Source organism: Anomalospiza imberbis, chromosome 4 (genome assembly GCF_031753505.1).
Source record: "Anomalospiza imberbis isolate Cuckoo-Finch-1a 21T00152 chromosome 4, ASM3175350v1, whole genome shotgun sequence".
Lineage (NCBI taxonomy): Eukaryota > Metazoa > Chordata > Aves > Passeriformes > Viduidae > Anomalospiza > Anomalospiza imberbis.
Window position 1 is genome coordinate 58,375,910 of NC_089684.1, and position 19,683 is coordinate 58,395,592.

The following is a 19,683-nucleotide window of genomic DNA, read 5'->3' on the forward strand; positions in this document are numbered from 1 at the left end:
ATATCAGAAATTAATAAATATTGCATTCCCTAAATCAAAGGAGGATAAGCTAACTTCTGCCATAGTACAGTGTTGTTAATCATGCCATACAAATGTAAAATATGAGCAATTCAGAAGTTCCCATCAACACTGGAGTGGAAATTCATCATGTACTTATTTCTGTAATAAGCAGTAAGACATCCCTGCCTGATGGGAGGGTTTGACTAGATGATCTTCAGAGCTCCCTTGCAGCCCAAACCATGCCACAATTCTGTGAAAATCTTCACAACAGGACTGCAGTCTCCATTAGTAGTGTGTGGGCACTGCAGAGAGATCATCCATGTGGAACACAACCACACAAAGACACACCTCTGCTCCTCATTGCAGCACCACCAGATCTCTGGGCCAACACCAGCTGAAGGAAATAAAGTTTGGAGAAATACAGGATGATACAGGTCACATAAAGCCTCTTTAACATCAAATTCCTCAGGTTAAATCTCTCACCTTCAGCACCAAGCTTGTCAGACACTTGGCTCATTGTCATACACTCACCTCTGTTGTCACTCTCCAGCTTCAGTGATGTCATTTTTGTATCTCTCTGCTCATACCTGCAAACTGATGGAAGTTAATCCAGAAGTCTTGCGTTCACAATTATGCTTTAACACTATTCACAGCTTTAGCTAGCTTGGCAAAGGGAAGCCTTCAAATCCTGTTAGTTTGCAGTATGATAGCTAACCCCTTTTCCAGAATAATTGAGTAGCACCCTACAGTTTCATACCCAACCAGTCCCTTGCAGTTTTTGTCTGTACTCTGAGCCTGTAGAAACTGCTGGTGCAGTAGCATCATTGCAAGCTTTACACTTAAAATCAAAAGCAGACTTACAAATTGACAGTCCTGGTTTGACAGGACAGAAAAATTCCCTTCTACCTGTGCATCCAGCAAAACAAAACAAGTGAAGAGACAGTCATAGCAAAACAGACAATCATTCTATGTTGAAATTAACACAGGCATACATGAGCTTTTCCAGTGGTAAGAGAAGAAAGGTTTCCTGACTCATGGCAGTAAATCCCTCCCCAACACAACCCTGAAGTTAATAAAAACAGAAAAGTGCAGAGGGAGAACATACACACAACTTTGCATATTTAATTGCTTTCAAGATGTTCCCAAAAATCCAATAGAACTGATTCCATGTACGTGTATGCACAGAACAGATAATGCTTGCACTCTTTATCTGAACTGTATTTCCATGTAACATGGCTGGATTTAAGAAAACATTTGCCCCAGCTGAAGGCCTGCCTCTATGCATGTCTAGTAGATCTTCAGCACACACAGAAATGTATTTTATGCACCATGATCAGAATTAAATAAGTAAAAAAATTAAGTCCTTTACCATGACTGAACTGTGTTCAATTAAACCAATTAAAATGTTATCAAGATATTGGGATTACAAGTAACAGAGACAGCCCAGTACATAAAACAATATACATTTATTTAGCACAAAAAGTTCCATTTTCAAGTGCATGTGTGCTTTTTCTACTACTTTACGGCACTTTGCTTTTTGAAAAAGTCAAGAACCATCGTGGCTAAGAGAAAGACATACTACTCATTTGACAGAATGACTGTTCTATCCTACAACTGTAGGCCTGAGAGCAGCTTATGAACTGTAAGGCAAATTAGGAATTCCTTCTTAAGTGAGTTAATTTCTATTCAGTTCCATTAACTCAAGTGGAACGTTCACAAGAAAAGTGTTACACGACTAGGACATGATACACGACTGCGGTGCTCCCTATGGCTACAGCCAACATAATATGCAGGAGTAGGGTTATATTCTCAGACAGAAAAAGACAGAAAACTGAAAGATTCATGGTAAGTTGCCAGAAACATTTACTGACAGAGAAAAAAAATCCAGCATTATGTATGCAATCATGTGACGCAGTTAAACACAATTCCCATTTCACAGAAAACAGGTAAGTTGCCATATAATGCTCAGAATTAGGACATCTACAGACTTTAAAGCCTGCAACTTTCATTTAGAGACAAGTTGGTATTATTTGGTAAACAAATGCTGATAGCTCACAACTGACAGCACAGAAATATTACTTGAAATCTGGTTCCATTTATGGCATAACTACAAACACTGGACACAGAAGACCATTCAAATTATACTGGTGGACAGATTTTCCACAGCTTCTCCTTTGCTGAAGTTTCATCACTTTAAGTGACTGACATCAAAGATGTGCTGCTGAAACTAGTTCAGTCTTCCCACCTGTAGTTATCACCTGGATTAGACTGCCAGAGGTTGGCCGATCCTTTCCTGTTATCCAGTCATAAAAGGTTCTGTTTTAAAATAAATGGATAAAATAGGGTGAGGGAGAACAAAAAAATTACAACTACTATCAAAACTACAACTACTGTTCTTCCTATATATTGACAGGAAGGACAAAATACAAGCTTATTACTTTTCCTTCTTTTCCTACTGCTCTCTCTAGTGATTTCTATGTGATGTGATCACTAGATTCAGACCCTCAGAACTGTACAGAGGGCCCAGAGAAATCCAAGGGGCATTTGAGCACATAGGATTTCCAAAATATCTCAAAATAAAATACCAGGAGCTTAAAATGTCAGAGTCGCTAGGTTTTTTCCCCACTTAAAAAAAATGAGAAAAGGGGAATGAGGAGCTACTTTAGTTGCCTTTATAGTATATATATAAAAGAAATACAGTTTTATGGCTAGAATAGAGTTGCTAAACTCATTACTCTGCAACTGGCCACTATAACATTTTGATATTTAACTGTGAAAGTGGTCTCAGTGGGAGGAAAAAAGCCTTAAGACATCCAAAATAGTGCTGAGTAAGATAAACACCTTCTAGGTACCAGACCAGGAGACTCCTTATCAAAACACAAGATAATCTCCTTCCTCAAAATAGACTAGAGAAAGCAAAGTATATTTTACAAGTCCTTGAGCCCTTCCAATAATGCACACATAGCAACTGTCATGTTGGAATATCCCACTATCCAACAAGAGCTTCCAGGGCACAAAATCCAAGTGCCATATGGGAAAGGATTTGCTGTGTCATTCCCAAGATGCAGATGTTGCCAAGAGATGCTGATGTTGCTCAGTGAGGTTTTTCAGTTTTCAGAGCACTGGGGTTAAACTTTAGGGAATTAGAAACAAAACAAACCAATCAACTGAATTCTCCTGTAAGGATAAATTATTTAAAAGTTCAACTCATAAAATGAATTTGCAACACTCCAACATGTAGCTAAGGTGTCCCTGGAGCACAATAAATTAGGGATCTTTTTCTGAACGTTTTCAGGCCAGCTAAATTCAATTGATGGGGCCCGTTTTAAAGAGCTTCATCAGACAACTGCAGAGGCTTAAACTAAACAGATGCAACTAAAGCCATTTCCATCTCTGGCATCCATCTTAAAAAAAATTACAAAAAAAGGAAATCTGATGTCAGAACTAAACTACTCTCTGATCAATTAGCAATAGGTAAATTCAATTCCACTGTCAGTTCTAAAAGACTTAAACTGTGAGCTCACCCTCAACAGAAACTCTGCTACTCCCCATCACATGGCAGAAGGCAATACGCATGCTGCACCTTCTCTAACCCTGAGGAATGAGGAGAGTAAGGCAGATAATCTCAGCCTGCCCTTACATAAGCTACAGTTGAAGTTTCAGCATTTTGCAGTTTCATTCAGGACAAGTTTTTGTGGATAGTAAAAAAATCTGTACTAAATTCTTCTGAACAAGAGCAGAAATGTTGCCAGTTGAGAGAAATGAACTAATGTGCCATAAACTGGGCAGTAAAATATGTTTAAAAGAAAACTAATCCCACCCAGGTTGACATGCTTATTTGCAGTTTATCTTTAAGCCAGGTGTCTGCTGCACCTGCTGTCTGCAATTTAATTTGTCTTCAGGCTTTAGGAAATTCTCCAGCTTCCAGCTGCTTAAAGCTATCTTCCTTGCTGGAATAACTCATGTAGGGAAGCTGAAGTTGATGGATTTAAGCTAATTTTCTCCAGTTAGGAAGCCTGTGCAATTAAACCCAATGTGATTTAGAAAGATACCCAATAAGATGATGGAGAAAAAAATCCACCCAAATCCAAGACAGCTATTTAAAAAGAATAGGCACTGAGATGCAGCAGCAAGAGGGACAGTGAGCAACTGTTTAGTTATCCCATAGATACTCACTCTGCAATGAATTCTAAGGGTGTCCAGGAGCTGAAATCTGCATCAGGCATTGATTTCCTGTTTGCTGGTGTATCTAAGGTAACCCTGTGATTAAAAAAGATAAGCAAGCCTTTTATTTATGTATAATGTTTGTGATGAGCACCACCTGCTTCAATTCACTGCTGTAATATGTCCCTGCCTTTTACACCAGGTGATATGGAGTTCCCTTGCACCCTCCCCATGTGTTAACAATATATAGTCATTAGCATATCCAAGGCTTCAACCAGGAACACTCCAGCTTCCTGGCCAGCTGAGGATCTGCCCATTGGAGCCATCACTCAGCTTGCAGCTCCCCTCCTACCTCTCTCATGCAGATGGGGAATGGCAGCAATAAGCCTGTTCACATGTACCAGCACACATGCACTACATCCATGCTTTCAGGAGACTAAGTGCATAAATATAAGAAGTTTTGACTTTGACAATACATATTTACACTACATACAATGACAAGAAAGGGTTAACTTTCCAGAACTCTCACTGAAATGCTGTTGACAATCCAAGGTGTATTTACCCTCTCAAAAATTCACTTAAGAACAGAGTTTTGCATGAGAACTACACAAGAGCAGCATGCACAGTGATCTTGGCATCTGCCTGCCTATAAAGCTCTCTAGAAGGTGGTGTCAGTTATCCAAACACTTATAATGCCATTCCTGTCTGACCTGAAGAAGTGTCTTAAGAGTGTGTGTGAGGAAACCAAAAGTAGAGAATTCAGGTAGTGTACCACATCTCTGCACAGAATTCCAGAGACTTACATTTTGGGTCCTGAACTAGATATAGACCCCTCAAAAAAATACTTTTAATTTTTGCAATAGTATTGATAAAATTGAACATAGTGAAGACCTACTAGGCCATACAATTTTTACAAGCCTTCCTGACAAAAAATGAAAGCAGGTAAATACAAGCTAAATTTTTTTGGTTTACAGGTCCTCAAAGTAACCTAATTTTACCAGTCAAGCATAGGTATGCAGGACCTTATGAAGTAGCATCTTTAATCAAGTGAAAACCTGTCAAGTAATCCTTTGCTTTACTATTATCACAGAGCTAAGTCTAAAACTTTGCTGAACAGTTAATCTCATTTTTACAGTTCTGTCTAAATTGAAATAAAGAAATCACATGTTAATGCATGGCTACAGTTAAACTGGTTAAAAGTAAATCAAATTTTAATCCTAACATCTACTACTGTTTTGCAAAGGCAAAGAAAAGAACATAATCATTTTTAGGGTGACTTGTGTAACTCTTTGTTCATCCAGTCAAGATGCACCCTTTCCCTGTGAGTAGGTCTGAGAGGTTGTTTGTGTGCTGTGAAGAGGACACTGCAAACATTATCTGTGTGGCTCTAGGTTACACAGCAGTTATTAAATTAAACAACACAAGCAAGAGACAACTAAGCAACCACTTACGGTAAAATGGCAACTGCAGCAGAACCACATGGCAGCCCACTGCTGGCACCAGCCAGACTCTGACAAAGCTGATGCACTGCTCCTTTGGCCATGCCATAAGCAATCATCCCTAAAAATTAAAAACAGGCAAATCAGAGCACTATCACAACAGCCCTCAACATCAGCCGTAACATGACAGAAACTAAAGACTGATGAATATTAAAACCACTTACCACAGCCAGTAAAGAATCAGACTTTTAAAACATATTAAAGCATACATATTAAAAGAAAAAAATGCTAATATGAATAAAAAGGCTTTAGCAGGCATCCAGAAACTACTACAGAACTCAGTTAACAGAAATAAGCAGCTTACCAAGTCAAGCATGTTTAGTCAACCTATCCAAACGCACCCTGAAATGTATGACCTACAGGGTTAAGTTCACAAATTTAACAGAGTAAGATGCTCATAGAATTTAATAAGGCACTCTTCTATCAATTTTCATCATATAACTAAGGTATTTGTGAGTTTGGACCCAAACAGATACAGTTCACTTCCCTCTCAAATCTGGAATTCACTTGGTCAGTATCCCAGATCTGACAGGCCCTGAGGAGAAAGCTACAAAAAAAAAAACCAACATTATAGAAAGTTAATAAATAACATTCAGGGAAAGCAAGCTTCTTCCTGAAAACTGTTGCTTCCTAGGCAAGCCAGCATTTAGCAGTTGCCTAGGTTGACAATCAGGGTGCTAGAGGTCTCAGATGTCTCAAGGCACACATCTGTCAAGAAGTCCAGACACAGATAAAGTACCTAAGAAAACAAGTCTACTACAACTGAATGTCTTCCTTCCTGCCCATCTATACAGCTATTCAGCTCCTTTCCAATGTTCCTAAGGAAGTATTTTGAATATAATAGAAATACTTCTACTGTGTAATTAAACATATTATATAACATCCATTTTTATTAGGAGGAATCATGGACAGCACTGGATATTTTACTGTTATGATAAAAATATTCACATGTGTAGCATATTCCTCTCTCGCCTTGCTTAAAGCAAACATTCTAATTCTTCTTAGAAACCTTTTCATGCCTGATACATTTCTCAAACATCACACTCACACTGCTTCTGTCACTGTTCATGTAATTTTCAGTGTTCTTCAGTTTGCATTAGGCAATGCAAGATTTTTCTCATAGGAAAAGAAAAATCTCATTAACAGCAAACAAGATTATTTCTTCCAGAACAGCCAATCATAATAAGACTAGTAAGGCATATTTGCAAAAGTTGAGTAACAACTCTTTCCCAATTCTTCCTGCTGTTAATAAGTTGCATGTGTTTGCCCAAAGCACTGCTGTGACTTTCAGAAAAATCCAGACCAGCTGAAACCAACTAGTTCAAAACAGGAAGGCTCATCACGGATTCCTGTGTTGTGGTCCCTACCTCCCAAGACCACCCAAACAAAAACCATGAAAATTTGCCAGAATTCACTTTTTTTCATTTGTGTATAGTCAGTCAGCAGCTCACTGTAAATTATGCATCTGCTTATTCTCAAAAATAAACCTTTTATCTTTGACTATAATAGATGCCACTATAAAAACAAAAGATTAATCATTAACTAGAAAATAGAATATTTTTGCCTGAACAGTTTTAGGCAAAGCTTTCAGGAACTGTACATGTTTTAAAATCTTAGTGTCTATGTCTTAAAAATATTGTTGAAATGACACTAATAAAAGCTTGGGAAATAGGAGTATTTGTCTCAAACTTTCTTTTTACTGCCTGTGGGCTTGAGTGTCAGTGCCTTTTTTTTTCAGTTTTAAATTGCTCCCAGATTTCTTCCTCCATGCAGACCAACACGGTTGAGGGGCAAGATTAAAAATGCAATAAAGTTCCTATTAAATAGCTAACTGAGAACAAAGCCAACAGTCAACAAGCTTATCTATGTTTGAAACAAAGATAGACTGGAATCAGAACATGAACAGGACAAGCATGGTTATCAGAATCAACTGAGTCATCACCTACAGAAAGACTGGTCAATTAAGGACTCTGTCTTTCAGAACACAAATAGGAACTTGAACTTTGTCTAAGCTGTGTCTATTGCTGTGTGCTTCTAGTCTTCATTACCTTCCAAACGTTTTTCTGTATCATACACTAGCCAAGTACATTTCACCAATGCATGTCAAATACTATTGAAATACTGATTCTACACACTTGCACTACAGCTTCGAGAGATTCAATATTGCTACCTGTAAAATTACACTTTCCTTACACCTTTCAGCAGCAGGGTCCTATTTGTGCTAGATGACAAGAAACTGGGGTGTGAAGCTATTGCTTCACAAACAAGAATACTCAGATAAACAACCATCTCTAACTGCTGGTGTCCCTGCAGCTGCCGTACATAGCATTTTACCTGGGGTACCAGATAAAGCAGCTCGAGCTCCTGTCAGAGTCAAGAGGCCACCTTCTTTCAGATGTTTTGTGGCAAGATGGCTGGAAATAGTCGATGTCCAAACACTCTGCTTCCACATCAGATCACAGTTTTTGTATAAAGCTGATTAGGAAGAGAATTAGTGAAATTAGCCAAAGGAAGACTTTTATCTCTGATTGCCTCAGTTACACAGAGTGCAACAGCACTATGAAAACATCCTTTCTACCATTTTCTACCTCTACATTGTAAAATATTCATTTACGTATTTTGTATCTCCTTTCTCTTTGAGCCTGTAACAACCAAACCAGAAAGGGGAAGAAAGGGACACATTTTACCAGATTTACTTTAGACAGAAAACAAGGCTATTTTTCTTCTTGTATCTCTACAGTAGTGGGCAAAGTACAAGTTTCATTATAAATATTGCATGCTTTTAGTCTGAAGGGTTTTTTAGTCTGAAGGGTTTTTTCTGTAGCATGATTAGGCAGTGCCTTCCAATATTGTATTGCATAGTAACAGCTCAGAGAGCTGCAGGAAGCGACTGAGGTTTTATACATAAAGCAATGACTTAGAAAACATCAATGTGTCTTTCGTAACTTGCCTGACACAGGTAATCTCAGCAAAATTCAGCTCATGGAGAACAATGCTGAGCTCCTTCAGAAAGCACATCAAAACTTTCTGGTAAAAATTAGTGCATCAACAATCATTACTGAAGAAACTAAACGCTGTGCAAATGTAACAGAACGCAACAATTCAGACAAGCACTAAGAAGCACTGTGTCTAAGGTATTTTGTACTTCCATGCTTTTGTCCTCTTCTGGACTCAGGAAGAAAGATTTTTAAGGACTTCTCTCAGATATCATTCATGTTTTCACCAGCATGTCTGTACCAAAGGCTTACACTTGGCTTTGGCGCTGCCTCCAGCCCATCCTCCTGCTACACACAGGATAGCATCCACCTTTTCTTCACCAAGAAGTTTTCCAACTTCTGCTGTCACCTTCAACATATAGAAAAGAACATACTGAAAACACTTGACTGATAAGGTCAAGAGGTAAACACCACAAATACCTTAAAGCTCCTTTTTCCTACTTATGTATTTGAGTAACACAGGACACAGCAATTTAAACAGCTATACAAAATTAATATTTACAATTCATGAACTCAAAACGCCTGTGTTGAAAAATAACTACAGATGAAAGTCAGACGAATGAAAGCCCTAGAGTGTGTGATGTCACTGGAAATAAGTGATCATCAGGGCTGAGACACCTGACCCTTACCTCTATTGTTAACAAAAATTATTATTGACTTGCTTTTGACAGGTTCTCTTCCCAGTATGGTGTTGTTTAGGATGAGAAATTAAACTCCAGGTCTGAACAGGACTACTAGTGTCACTTTTGATGACAGTAAAAGAAAAATAACTAAAGATTAGCTTCTTTGTTGCTTCTGTATAGACCACAACCATCAGTTTGAGTCTAGCTACTAAATTTGAGCTTGTATACTTTTAGATATCTATAATTTGTTCTCTTTCAAATATAAGACCTCACAGATGGTAATGAATTTGTTGGCTATGAATTTTATCTGTCAAAGCAAATAGCAAGCAATCCATCTCTTAACAAGTGAAGAACCACCAATAGCTTTTGCAAAACCATATTGAAAATTGTATTCTGTGTTACTCTTCTATGAGTAACATTTAGAAGAGTAACATTCTATGTTACTCTTCTAAAACTTTAGGAGTTGTATAGATATAAAAAACCCATATTGGCTAGATATTCAGTATAACAGTAACAGATATTGGTTTGAAACTTAAAATGTAAAAAATGAAAGTTGTCTGTGGAGAATAAAGCAAAATACTTTTTTAGGCTGACTTAGATTCTCCAACATTCATGTTTGTGGAAACCAGTGCATTCCCCTATGGATCCCTGGGGGCTTAGGTTCATATGCTTGGAGCATACCATCTACTTACACACAACACATTTTTAAGTTAGGGTATTTGAAATAAGTGTTGCATTTTAAGATGTCCTTACCCATCTTCATTACAACTCACCCGGTTCAGCCTGTGACTTTTAAAAGTCAAGACAAAAACAAAGCAAAAGCTCTTTCTGCGTATTCAGTTAAAAGGAATTACAACAAATTAAAAAGAAGGGACGAGCACAAGCTGAAGGACCTTGAAGTTCGCGGTACGGCCGCACGACCGCCACCCACCGCGCTCCTGCTTCCTGCGTGGAACCGGACCCATCCCTGCAGCCGCCTTGCTCACGGCGGGCGGCAGCGAAAGAGACGCACAAACCCGCGGGGAAGCTCCGTGCATCGCTCGGCCGAAGGGACGCGCACACCCGGGGGAAACTCCGTGCATCGCTCGGCAAAAGGGATGCGCACACCCGGGGGAAGCTCCGTGCATCGCTCGGCCAAAGGGATGCGAACACCCGGGGGAAGCTCCGTGCATCGCTCGGCAAAAGGGACGCGCACCCGGCGGAGCTTGGCTGGCGCACCGCTCCGCCGCCTCACCCGCCACCGGCCGCCCCGCGCCCGCCGCCGACTCACCTGCTCGGCCTGCTCGGGGAAGGAGTCGGTCGCGGTCACCACCACGTTGGCACTGGCGTCCGCGTTCTCCGCCAGGTCGATGCTGGCCACCCACTGCCGCGGCGAGAGGAACGGCGCGTTAGCGGCCCGCGCCCCGGAGCGCCCGGCCCGGCCCGGCGCCGCCGCTCCCCCGCGGGGCTCCCCGCCTCGCCACCTCCCGGCCCGGCGCTTACCCAGTTCTTGGACTTGAAGTACCGCACGCACTGGGAGCCCAGCGCCCCTCTGCCCCCGTACACCAGCACCCTGCGTGCCGCCATGCCCGCTGCCCCTGCGCTGCTCTCCCCGGCGCGGATGCGCCGCCCCACGGGGCGGGCGAGGGGCGGCAGCGCCCGGCCGTGGGTGGTGCGAGGGCCGGGCCGGGCCGTGCGGAACGGGGGGAGGCGGCGGAGGAGAAATCCCAGCGCCTCGGCCCAGCCGGCGCAGGGGCCTTGTTACTAGTCCGCAGGGCTCCTGCTACTGTTAGTTAGTTAATAATTTAATTAATTAGTGGTTCTGAAGGTCCTGCCAGGGCTCGGGTAGCAGTAACCGTAGGAGTGCGGACAATTACGGCCGGTTTTCTTTAGCGCTCATGGATCGCACCTGTCGCTTGAGTTACACCTCATGAGTGCCCCGGGCTGCGGCGCGGCTGGCCAGGCCACCCCGGCTGCCAGGGGCTTCGTGCGCCCCGTTGTAATTCAGAAGATTCCAGACCCATCATTTCTGTCCCTCAGATAATTCTGCCTGCAGTGACATTTAGAGGCTGGGTGGGAGCAAGCGCCAGGAAGCTCAGCGCGGCTCAGAGGACAGCAGAATCCTTCAGCCACATTATGCTGTTTTAATGCTTTGTCCCTTGCACACAGATATTTACCCACTTTTTAAAATAATCCAAGAAACTGGATTCTTCTCCAAATTTTCTTCACATGAGGTGGCAGTAAGAAACTTGATGTCATTTGAGCAGGACAATTAAACCCCTGAGGAAATATTAGACAGGTCATAGAGATAGGATTACTTGCTACGAAGAAGCATCACTGCACTACAATGTAATGAAGCCGTTACTTGAGACCATTTCAGGATGTTGTTGCAGCAAAATGTATTTTTTGCCTTTATTTTTAACCATACAGGTTAATTGCTGGACCTTCAAAGTACAAAGAGAAGTATTTTGAAATGCCTGGTATTTGCTGTGGATTTTGGAGCATGATGAAAAATGGGAAATACGTCTGACTGCTGCAAAGAGGGCTTGGAGATGATCCCTTGAAAGCACTAGGATGCCTGGCTGCTTTAAAAAGACATTATTTGCTTTGGCTTCTCTGATAAGTTTTGTGTCTTTTATCTTGATTGTTGTTGCAATGGGGATCCCAAAGTGGATGACTGGAAAGATCCTTTGCAAAACAGGGGCTGATTTGGTTAATGCCACTGATCCAGAGCTGGTCAAATTCATTGGAGAAATTTACTACGGACTCTTTCGGGGTGGCAAAATACGCCAATGTGGCTTGGGCGGGCGGCGTTCCAAATTCACAAGTAAGTACAATTTTGGTTGAATATTTAGTCTAATGTCTAGTTGAAATTTAGCACGTTATTCTTGTTGTTTACAGAACTTGTAGAATGCAAATCATTATTAAATAAATGTGCAGTCTTTATGGTTTGATGTTTTGAATGTGAATATAAAATTTCTATCATTTCATTAATGTTTTTTGCTACAGTTATGTTCTGTAATCCTGGAATCAAACTGGGGGGAAAAAATCCCTTGGCCTAGATGGAGAGTTTCCTTTTAGTCTTGTGAAGGGGGTGAAATTCATTTGGAGATGACCCTGTAAAACATACTTTCCCCTTGACTGACTTTTTCCTATGCCAAATTTTGCTCTGCCACCCCTCTGCCTCTGTCCTTGCCTTCTCTGTTGAACTTTTCTGAGTTTTTTTTCAGTTTAAGTAGCAGAGATTTATTTAGCTGGACACATTTCTGCATTTCTCTGGCTGTCCTAATGCAAATGTCTACCATAGCACATATCGCTAACTTTATTAACATGTTGAAGAAATTCTTACTTTCTTTTCTATTAAGCTGGAAGACAAAAAATTGCTAACTTTTAACAAATGTAGAAACTCTTCTAAACATATTCCTTTTAACATAAAATATTTTCTCGAGGTCTTGAAAGCACTGAGCTGTACTCTGGATGATTTCCAAATTTCACTCAATTTTCACTCTGTAGTGAAAATGGTGATTTGCATTGAAGATTTTTAATTCAGTGTACAGATTTACTGAAACTTAAGCCAATACGAGTTGAAGCTGTTGCAGTTTCACCCTCTCCCTAGCCCACAGTAATGGTGTCCTGTCCCATCCTTTGCAATGGCTCTGGTAGTTGAGGTGAGGTATTTCAGAAGTTAAACTGGCCAAAAATTTAGCCTACAAAAATAAATACTCATTTTCCCATAGGATCGTGTCTGACTACACAACTGCACAAGCACTTCTATAAAAATTTGAAGGCAGATGTGACTGTGGGACTTCAGAGGGAATGTAGAAAAGAACCAACCTCAACTTAGATCAGCATGACCAGTTGTTAAAATGGATGAATTTGGACTGGTCACTTTTACAGTAACCAAATTATTGCTAATCTCTGACTGCAACTGCAACTTCATGACATGGACATAGCAGTCATGCTCAACCAGTCCCAATTCTTTCACCCCATCCTGGCAGAGAGAATGAGAAAAAAAATGGCCAATCTCCTTTAAAACTCTGTACAACTTTCTAGACTATTTAATGAACTTTCTGATTTTTTACTGTGCAACATGAGAGGAAAGCATAATGTTCCACAGTCACTCTGGAGTACATTGATATGAAATTGGAGGATGTGAGCCGGCACTCCTTAGACCAACACAGCTCTCACTGAAGCTAATGATAATTCTCTGTTAGAACTGTAAACCATTAAGCGCAGTAGGTACAAGTATGCATTTTGGTCAACAAGTGTTCCAGAGATTTTCCCTTTTAAATATTTTAATAATTCTACTGAGTTTGATATTTTCACAATACTGGTTTCAAACAACAATACAAAGCTGATACTTTTGCACAATGGTAAGCAGGACTGGGAGTTCTGGGTTTGATCTCCAAGCATTCTGAACTTACAGAGGTGCAAGAACTGTGAGATTTTTCATGGGGAATGTGATAATATAAATGGACGTCACTGGCACCATAGATCAACACAAAGCTAGCACATCATATGTTGCAGTATTGCAGTACCTCTGACACTTCAGAATAACAAATTGCAATAATTTATTTTCCAGTCAGAAAGCAACCTAGTTTTTGGATTCCTATTTCTCATATATACTTCTGGTCCTCTTTTACTCCCCTCATTTCTTGTTGTCAGAGTCTTCTGCAGCTCTTCTGTGCACCAGGCCCAACTACAACCCCAGAAAGGGTAGATCTTCTGAATCACATAATTTTTGTATGGGGTTTGTACAGTATTATTTTTTTCTACAGGATCTACTATAATTCTCTCATGTCACGATCAAATTATATGCCTGAAGTTCATGGTGACATCTACCAACTATAGCTGCCTACTTTTTAGGTGGCTTGTTTGGACTTTGGGGTTTTTTGTCAGTTATGCAGCACAGGTAGGAATTTATTTATTATTATACTATGTTATAACATAGTATACCTTCTTTGTAGTAACTTTTTAGTAATTAGGCAGTGAATTCTTCAAAACATGTATGAGTGTGCAGTGCTATTCTAGCTGAAGGTTTCCTCCTGATCACCTTGTATTTTAGGGTTCCTCTCAATCAGCTTCTGTCTTTCCTGTCAGTCAACATCACCTACAATTCCCTGCTCACATTTCTTCTGATTCTGTTACTAGAGGGCTGCAGGATAAACTAAACACTCAGGTGTACATTTCCTGCTGCTGGGCAATCTGGCCCTCCAACAAAGGAACTGTGTCTGTAAAGACAGAACCAAGAAAATTACTGTTCTCAAGAGACAAGTGAGCGGCAGGCTGCTGAGGGAGCGCTTGTGCCTACAGCAAACCATGGGAGCCCTTCACCTAAAGCCCACCTGACTGCAATACTTTACAAGCTTCATCTGTGGCTAAAACACTGCCAGATGCCCAGAAAAGCATAAAGGGGCCATAAACACTAGATGAGAAACCAAGAAGGGAATCTTAAAGGGCAAACCTGTGGGATCAGGATGTATGAAATCAGGGCAGATCTCACTGGAGCCAGGAGTAAAAAGAGGATTAGGAAAAAAAAAGAAGAATAACATGAGAAAATAAACACAGAAAAATGTGATACTATTTTAGGCAACAAGGGAACAAGGAAACAAGGGAACAAGACTATCAGACTTCAAATGGATGAGATTAAAAGCATGAGACAGGAATGAGAAGCTTGAAACCAGGAGTTTGGTACTGAGAACAGAGGAGAAAAAGAGACAGGAAAGTATGCAGCAGACAATACAGCACCAGAGATAAAGACATTAATACTGCTAGATAAATAAACAGGACTTCAGCCTGGATCCTTATTCACAGGTCCTGTGTAGAGGATTATTCCTGTAGCAGAATATCCCTGGTATGATGCACTGAAAAACAAAGCGTCAGGAACTGAGATGTGTGCAACTAGCTGAATTCCATATCTCCATAAAAAAACAATCTTCCTTAAATATAAGTTGAATTTGAAGCACCAGCACCAGTGTGATGCTTACCATCATCAAGAAAACCAATACACTGAATAGATGATTTATTTTTTCTTGACAGTTTTCCCACACATGGTGAAAAAGTTGAATACAGGCCTGCATGTGATGATCATAATGTTCCTCTGTGTGGCCATTTTCTTTTCTCTGGTCAGTTTTGGATTCTGCATTCTTAACGCAATAAAAGTTCCTTACCGGGCTATTAACGGTCCAGCAGGAGCATGCCTTTGGAACTTCCTTGCAGGTAAAGTAATTCTCCAGTGTTTTTCTCTAGTCACATTCATAGAAAATGATACAACTTCCTTCTTTTGCCTTACTAAATACCTCTTTGATTTAAGTACTTGTGAATACAATGAAGTTGGCGGTGAATTCATACCTATTGAAACAGAACTTCCAGGTGGTATCTTGGTTTATTGTGTCTAATTAACATTTAACAGGAGCTATGAATGCCAGCCTTGAGCCTTTATGTCATGGATAAAAGTATGTTTGCCCATACAATAAACCTAAGCATTTTGAAGGTGTTTAAGCCATGCCTTTTGTCTATCCCTACTCTGTATAGTGCTCAGTGATGTATTCAGTAAGTCTTTTGAAGCACGATCAAAATATCTGTCTTGTTTTGATTTAATAATGGTGAATACTTATTTCATTTTGTTGCAGGTGGATTTGTAGTACTTGCAGTCACCAGCTTCATGGCTGCTGTGAAACTTCACCACCTCACAGAAAGAATTGCCAATTTTCGGGAAAATGTCTTTCGGTTTGTTATCTTAGAAGAACACTTTGAAGACTGTTTTTGGATTTGTGTGGCAAGTGCCACAGCACATGCAGTGAATTTGCTGCTAATAGCCATTAGTGGGATTCACTTCCCTAAAATTAAGACTAAAACAGAAGAAGTGAATGTTACAGCAGAAGATATCATGTACTAACAAATCTACTCCAAACGATTTTGGTCAAGTGAACTGTTGTGACAGGAACAGCTTCTTGGCTCTTCAGCCTTTGTTTTGGATACATGATTTACGTACAAACCTGAGTAAACATGTCAGTCTACAATACCAGCAACTAACATATCTGTGAAAAAAAACCAAACCCAAATGCTATAAATATTATTCTCAAAACAGACTGATATCTGCGATGAGTATATGCTGTTTCAGTTTTTAGAAAATGTTCACTTTGGGGTATTTTAGAAAGCTAAGGTAAAATATTTCATAAAACCAAATGTCTTCTTTATTTAGAAAGACAACATGTTTATCACAAATCTTTGAAACTGTAAGGGTATTTCAAAATAGAAAGAATGTATATTTGGCATTTACTTTCACAGAATTATCTAGGGCATATTAAAAAGGACATAGATGTTTGATGATGTTATGCAGCATTGAAAAAGAGGACATCATCTGCGAGGCTAAAGTTAAGGGGCATCAAAGGCTGAGTGTGTGTGTGTGAAATGTTTTTAAAAGAGAAATTATCCAATACCACAAGAAAAAGAAGTGAAAAATATAAAGTATATGGGATGCTATTAGTCTATGAAGAAAAAATTATTAGCTGCTAGATGAATGTTTCATTGCAGCTTCTGGAAGTAAATAGATTAAGGGTAAGAGTGCTTTTAGATAACCTGGAAAATATTCATCTGACAGATTAATTTTCTTCACAACTGTGTTAATTGTTAAGTCTATCTGAAATCAAGTAAAAGTGATGTATGATGAAGCAGTATTGAAATTAATAGAACTGGTAAAATGGATGGTAAAATTCCTTTCTTAGGAAGTACCATAATTTTAACAAGGATTTGACCAGTTCATGGGTCCTGAGGAGCGAATATTTTTGAGAAAAGAATATGGAATATACCATTAAGAATGGATACATTCTCTGTACCTGTCTCTGGGTTTGGCTCTACAAGGTTAGCAGGATTATGAGTGAAGAAGAAATTTGTGAAAGTGCCTCTGCTATAGGCCCTACTAACCTGTCTTCTTCAAGACACCCTGAGCCACTTTTTTTTTCAGGAGCACTAAAATTATTTTTAAACATTTAAGAGATCGATGGAAAATGATGATGAGTCTAGAGAACTGTTGCAATTTTAGCATAAAGGAGACTCAATAAAGCAGAAAAAGTTCCTATTTTATACCACCCTCTTGCTTCACTGTTCTTCTAAATGTACTGGTGGTTTCACTCAGACTGTACCCTGGGCCACAACTCCAGAAAGATGGTGCAATAGCCTGTACATGGATAGGCAGCAGACAAACCCAGGCTATGAAGGTGTCTTAGATGGTAGCAACACAGTACTGCCCTGAAAACTGTCCACAGGGCCTTCTGTGGTACCACCGCCTTCCCCTCCCAGAACATTCTGAGTGGCTTTGAGATAGAAAAACTTGAAGTGCAGCATAATTACACAAGTAGAAAATGTAATACTCATCATTTGTAATTGTTCTATGAACATGTATCATTTAGACAGAGTTACTGTACAGAAAGAATTATATTGTGGTATGTAACTTAGCTTTTACTAAATATAATTCTTTTCAGGGGGTGAGAAGGAAGCAAATTCTTAAATCCTCCATATTGAGTGATTGCTGTGAAAATGCTTTTTAGTAGTATTCATATGCATGTATTGCAACACATTTTCATACTGATAATGAACTGCTTGATGACCCCCAAATTTTGAACCCCTCCAAAAATATCACTGAATACGAATCATGGGACTATTTAGGTAAGGACAAGATTAAAGATTTGTTGGGGTGGATTCCTAGGTAGGTCACAGTAGCTCTGAAAGAACCTGTAGAATGCACTGTATACATGAAGTTAAAGGGGATAACTGGGCTGATAAGCACTGTAATTTCTTGGTTTGAATCAATTCAAGAATGGAGCATACTCTGCAGTAAAGGTCCAAGAGAAGATTTCTCTTACAGCAGACCTATGAAGCATCATTGGGGGATGCTGTGGCTGCACAAGTTGAATGATCAAATAATATTACCACCCAATGACTGCGTTGTGAGCTGTGAGAAAATAGTATTTTCGGTTCAGAGTGAACAGAAGTATCGCCATGCATGAAATAAACTTCATGAGACAGATGTAAGGTTAAATTAAACTTTCAGCTGCTCAAGTTGTCTGAGTTTAAGCACTGCTAAGATATACTGATAGGTCAATGCATGGAATATTTGCCCTGGGAAATTTTGTCTGGAGAAAAAAAGGTTAAATGCAGGCATACATATTTGAAATGTACAATTACAAAGCCCACCCTGGGGTTAACAATAGCTAAGTTTATCACTTCGACCTGTTCAGCTTTCCCTTGTACCTCATAAATTAATTTCAAAAATGTGCAACTTGATATATGCGGTCTACCTTATTTAAACATCTTTATTATGCTTCACTAGTGTATCTGATCATATCCATGCTCAACATGTAGAAATGAACACTTCTCTGGGGGCCTTTCTTACCTTGGAAGACTTGAAATCCCAGGTGAGAATATTTATAAGTAATATCTACCCAGAACTTCGAAGATATTATGGGTCCAATCCTATCTTTCCATAAAATTAAAGACAACTTCATATATCCCAAAAATACCCACTTAATTTGTATGTATAGAATAATATATAGAAGTAACATGAATGCGGAGAAGCTATGGAGCTATGGAGTTCAAAGAACTAAAAATCTGTTAATTGTCCAAGAGCCTTGCCAAAATAAATGAAGCTAAAAATTAATTACCACTTTGATTCTTTAAATAATATTATGGTTTAATGTTAAAAAAAAAAAGTATTTTTACAAGATAAATCAAAATGGATGCAATTTCCCTCAGTCATTGTTTCTGAGTGCTGCTGTCCTTAATAAAACATGTTATTTTACTCTGTAACACTTCATGGAAAAAGCTGGGAGGTGGGAAGTGCAATGGACTCCTAGAGAACAGGCCCAACTCCTTCTACATCATGTTCTGCTCATCTAACAGTGTAACTCCACTTAAAGACATATGGAAAAGCAAACATTGTTATACGTATTGTCATAAGGTGTCTTATTCTCACATATTAAAATTAATTACTTAAATCTATGCTTCACACTTCAGGGGCAGGGAAAGAAACAAAATGTCTCGACCACCTGAAATTAAAATCCAATGCATGTTCAATGCTCTTCTGACTGACAGTAACTGTCAGCAAACTCCAAGCAGTTCTTTTCCATGCAGTGCTTTTGCTGAGCACAAATCTACTTCTGATATTACAGTGATGACCCTGTATTCTGTTGTGAATTTTCCTGACAGAATGTAACCACAGGCATTCTCATTGGGTTGTTTTGTGGGGTTTTTTTCATTTGCCATATTTTTATTTCTTCTTGCAATTTCAGCCTGAAATTGTTACAGCTTTCTCGTAGAAAACAACGTGCGTTTGCAATAAAGTTCTATTTTTCCTAAATAATTTACATTTTAATCTTCAATATGCAAATTAAGTATTCCGTATGCAGACTAGGGCTGCCTAAG

At 39.5% G+C, this 19,683-nt stretch overlaps 2 protein-coding genes across 2 annotated transcripts; one reads left to right on the forward strand and one right to left on the reverse strand.

Moving 5' to 3' along the window:
- Window positions 1–1,102: 1,102 nt before the first annotated feature.
- QDPR (quinoid dihydropteridine reductase) lies at window positions 1,103–11,001 on the reverse strand. Its single transcript, XM_068188745.1, has 7 exons — window positions 10,765–11,001; window positions 10,553–10,645; window positions 8,912–9,008; window positions 7,998–8,138; window positions 5,616–5,724; window positions 4,177–4,260; window positions 1,103–2,316 (listed from the first exon to the last, which is right to left on the reverse strand). Exons 1-7 carry the CDS (start codon window positions 10,846–10,848, stop codon window positions 2,208–2,210), a joined length of 717 nt encoding a protein of 238 aa, XP_068044846.1. The 5' UTR covers window positions 10,849–11,001; the 3' UTR covers window positions 1,103–2,207.
- Window positions 11,001–16,319, forward strand: CLRN2 (clarin 2). The gene is made up of 3 exons (XM_068188744.1): window positions 11,001–12,088; window positions 15,301–15,480; window positions 15,894–16,319. The coding sequence occupies exons 1-3, from the start codon at window positions 11,836–11,838 to the stop codon at window positions 16,157–16,159; spliced, it is 699 nt and encodes a 232-aa protein (XP_068044845.1). The 5' UTR covers window positions 11,001–11,835; the 3' UTR covers window positions 16,160–16,319.
- The last annotated feature ends 3,364 nt before the right edge of the window (window positions 16,320–19,683 follow it).

Bases quoted from the DNA above. Each gene is read 5' to 3' on its own strand.
- QDPR (XM_068188745.1), bottom strand. From the start codon at position 10,848: ATGGCGGCACGCAGGGTGCTGGTGTACGGGGGCAGAGGGGCGCTGGGC. The intron at 9,009-10,552 runs GTGAGTCGGCGG...TATATGTTGAAG, and splicing joins TCCCCGAGCAGGCCGAGCAG to GTGACAGCAGAAGTTGGAAA. The intron at 5,725-7,997 runs GTAAAATGCTAT...TTTAATTTTTAG, and splicing joins TGCTTTATCTGGTACCCCAG to GGATGATTGCTTATGGCATG.
- CLRN2 (XM_068188744.1), top strand. From the start codon at position 11,836: ATGCCTGGCTGCTTTAAAAAGACATTATTTGCTTTGGCTTCTCTGATA. The intron at 12,089-15,300 runs GTAAGTACAATT...TTTTCTTGACAG, and splicing joins GCGGCGTTCCAAATTCACAA to TTTTCCCACACATGGTGAAA. The intron at 15,481-15,893 runs GTAAAGTAATTC...ATTTTGTTGCAG, and splicing joins CCTTTGGAACTTCCTTGCAG to GTGGATTTGTAGTACTTGCA.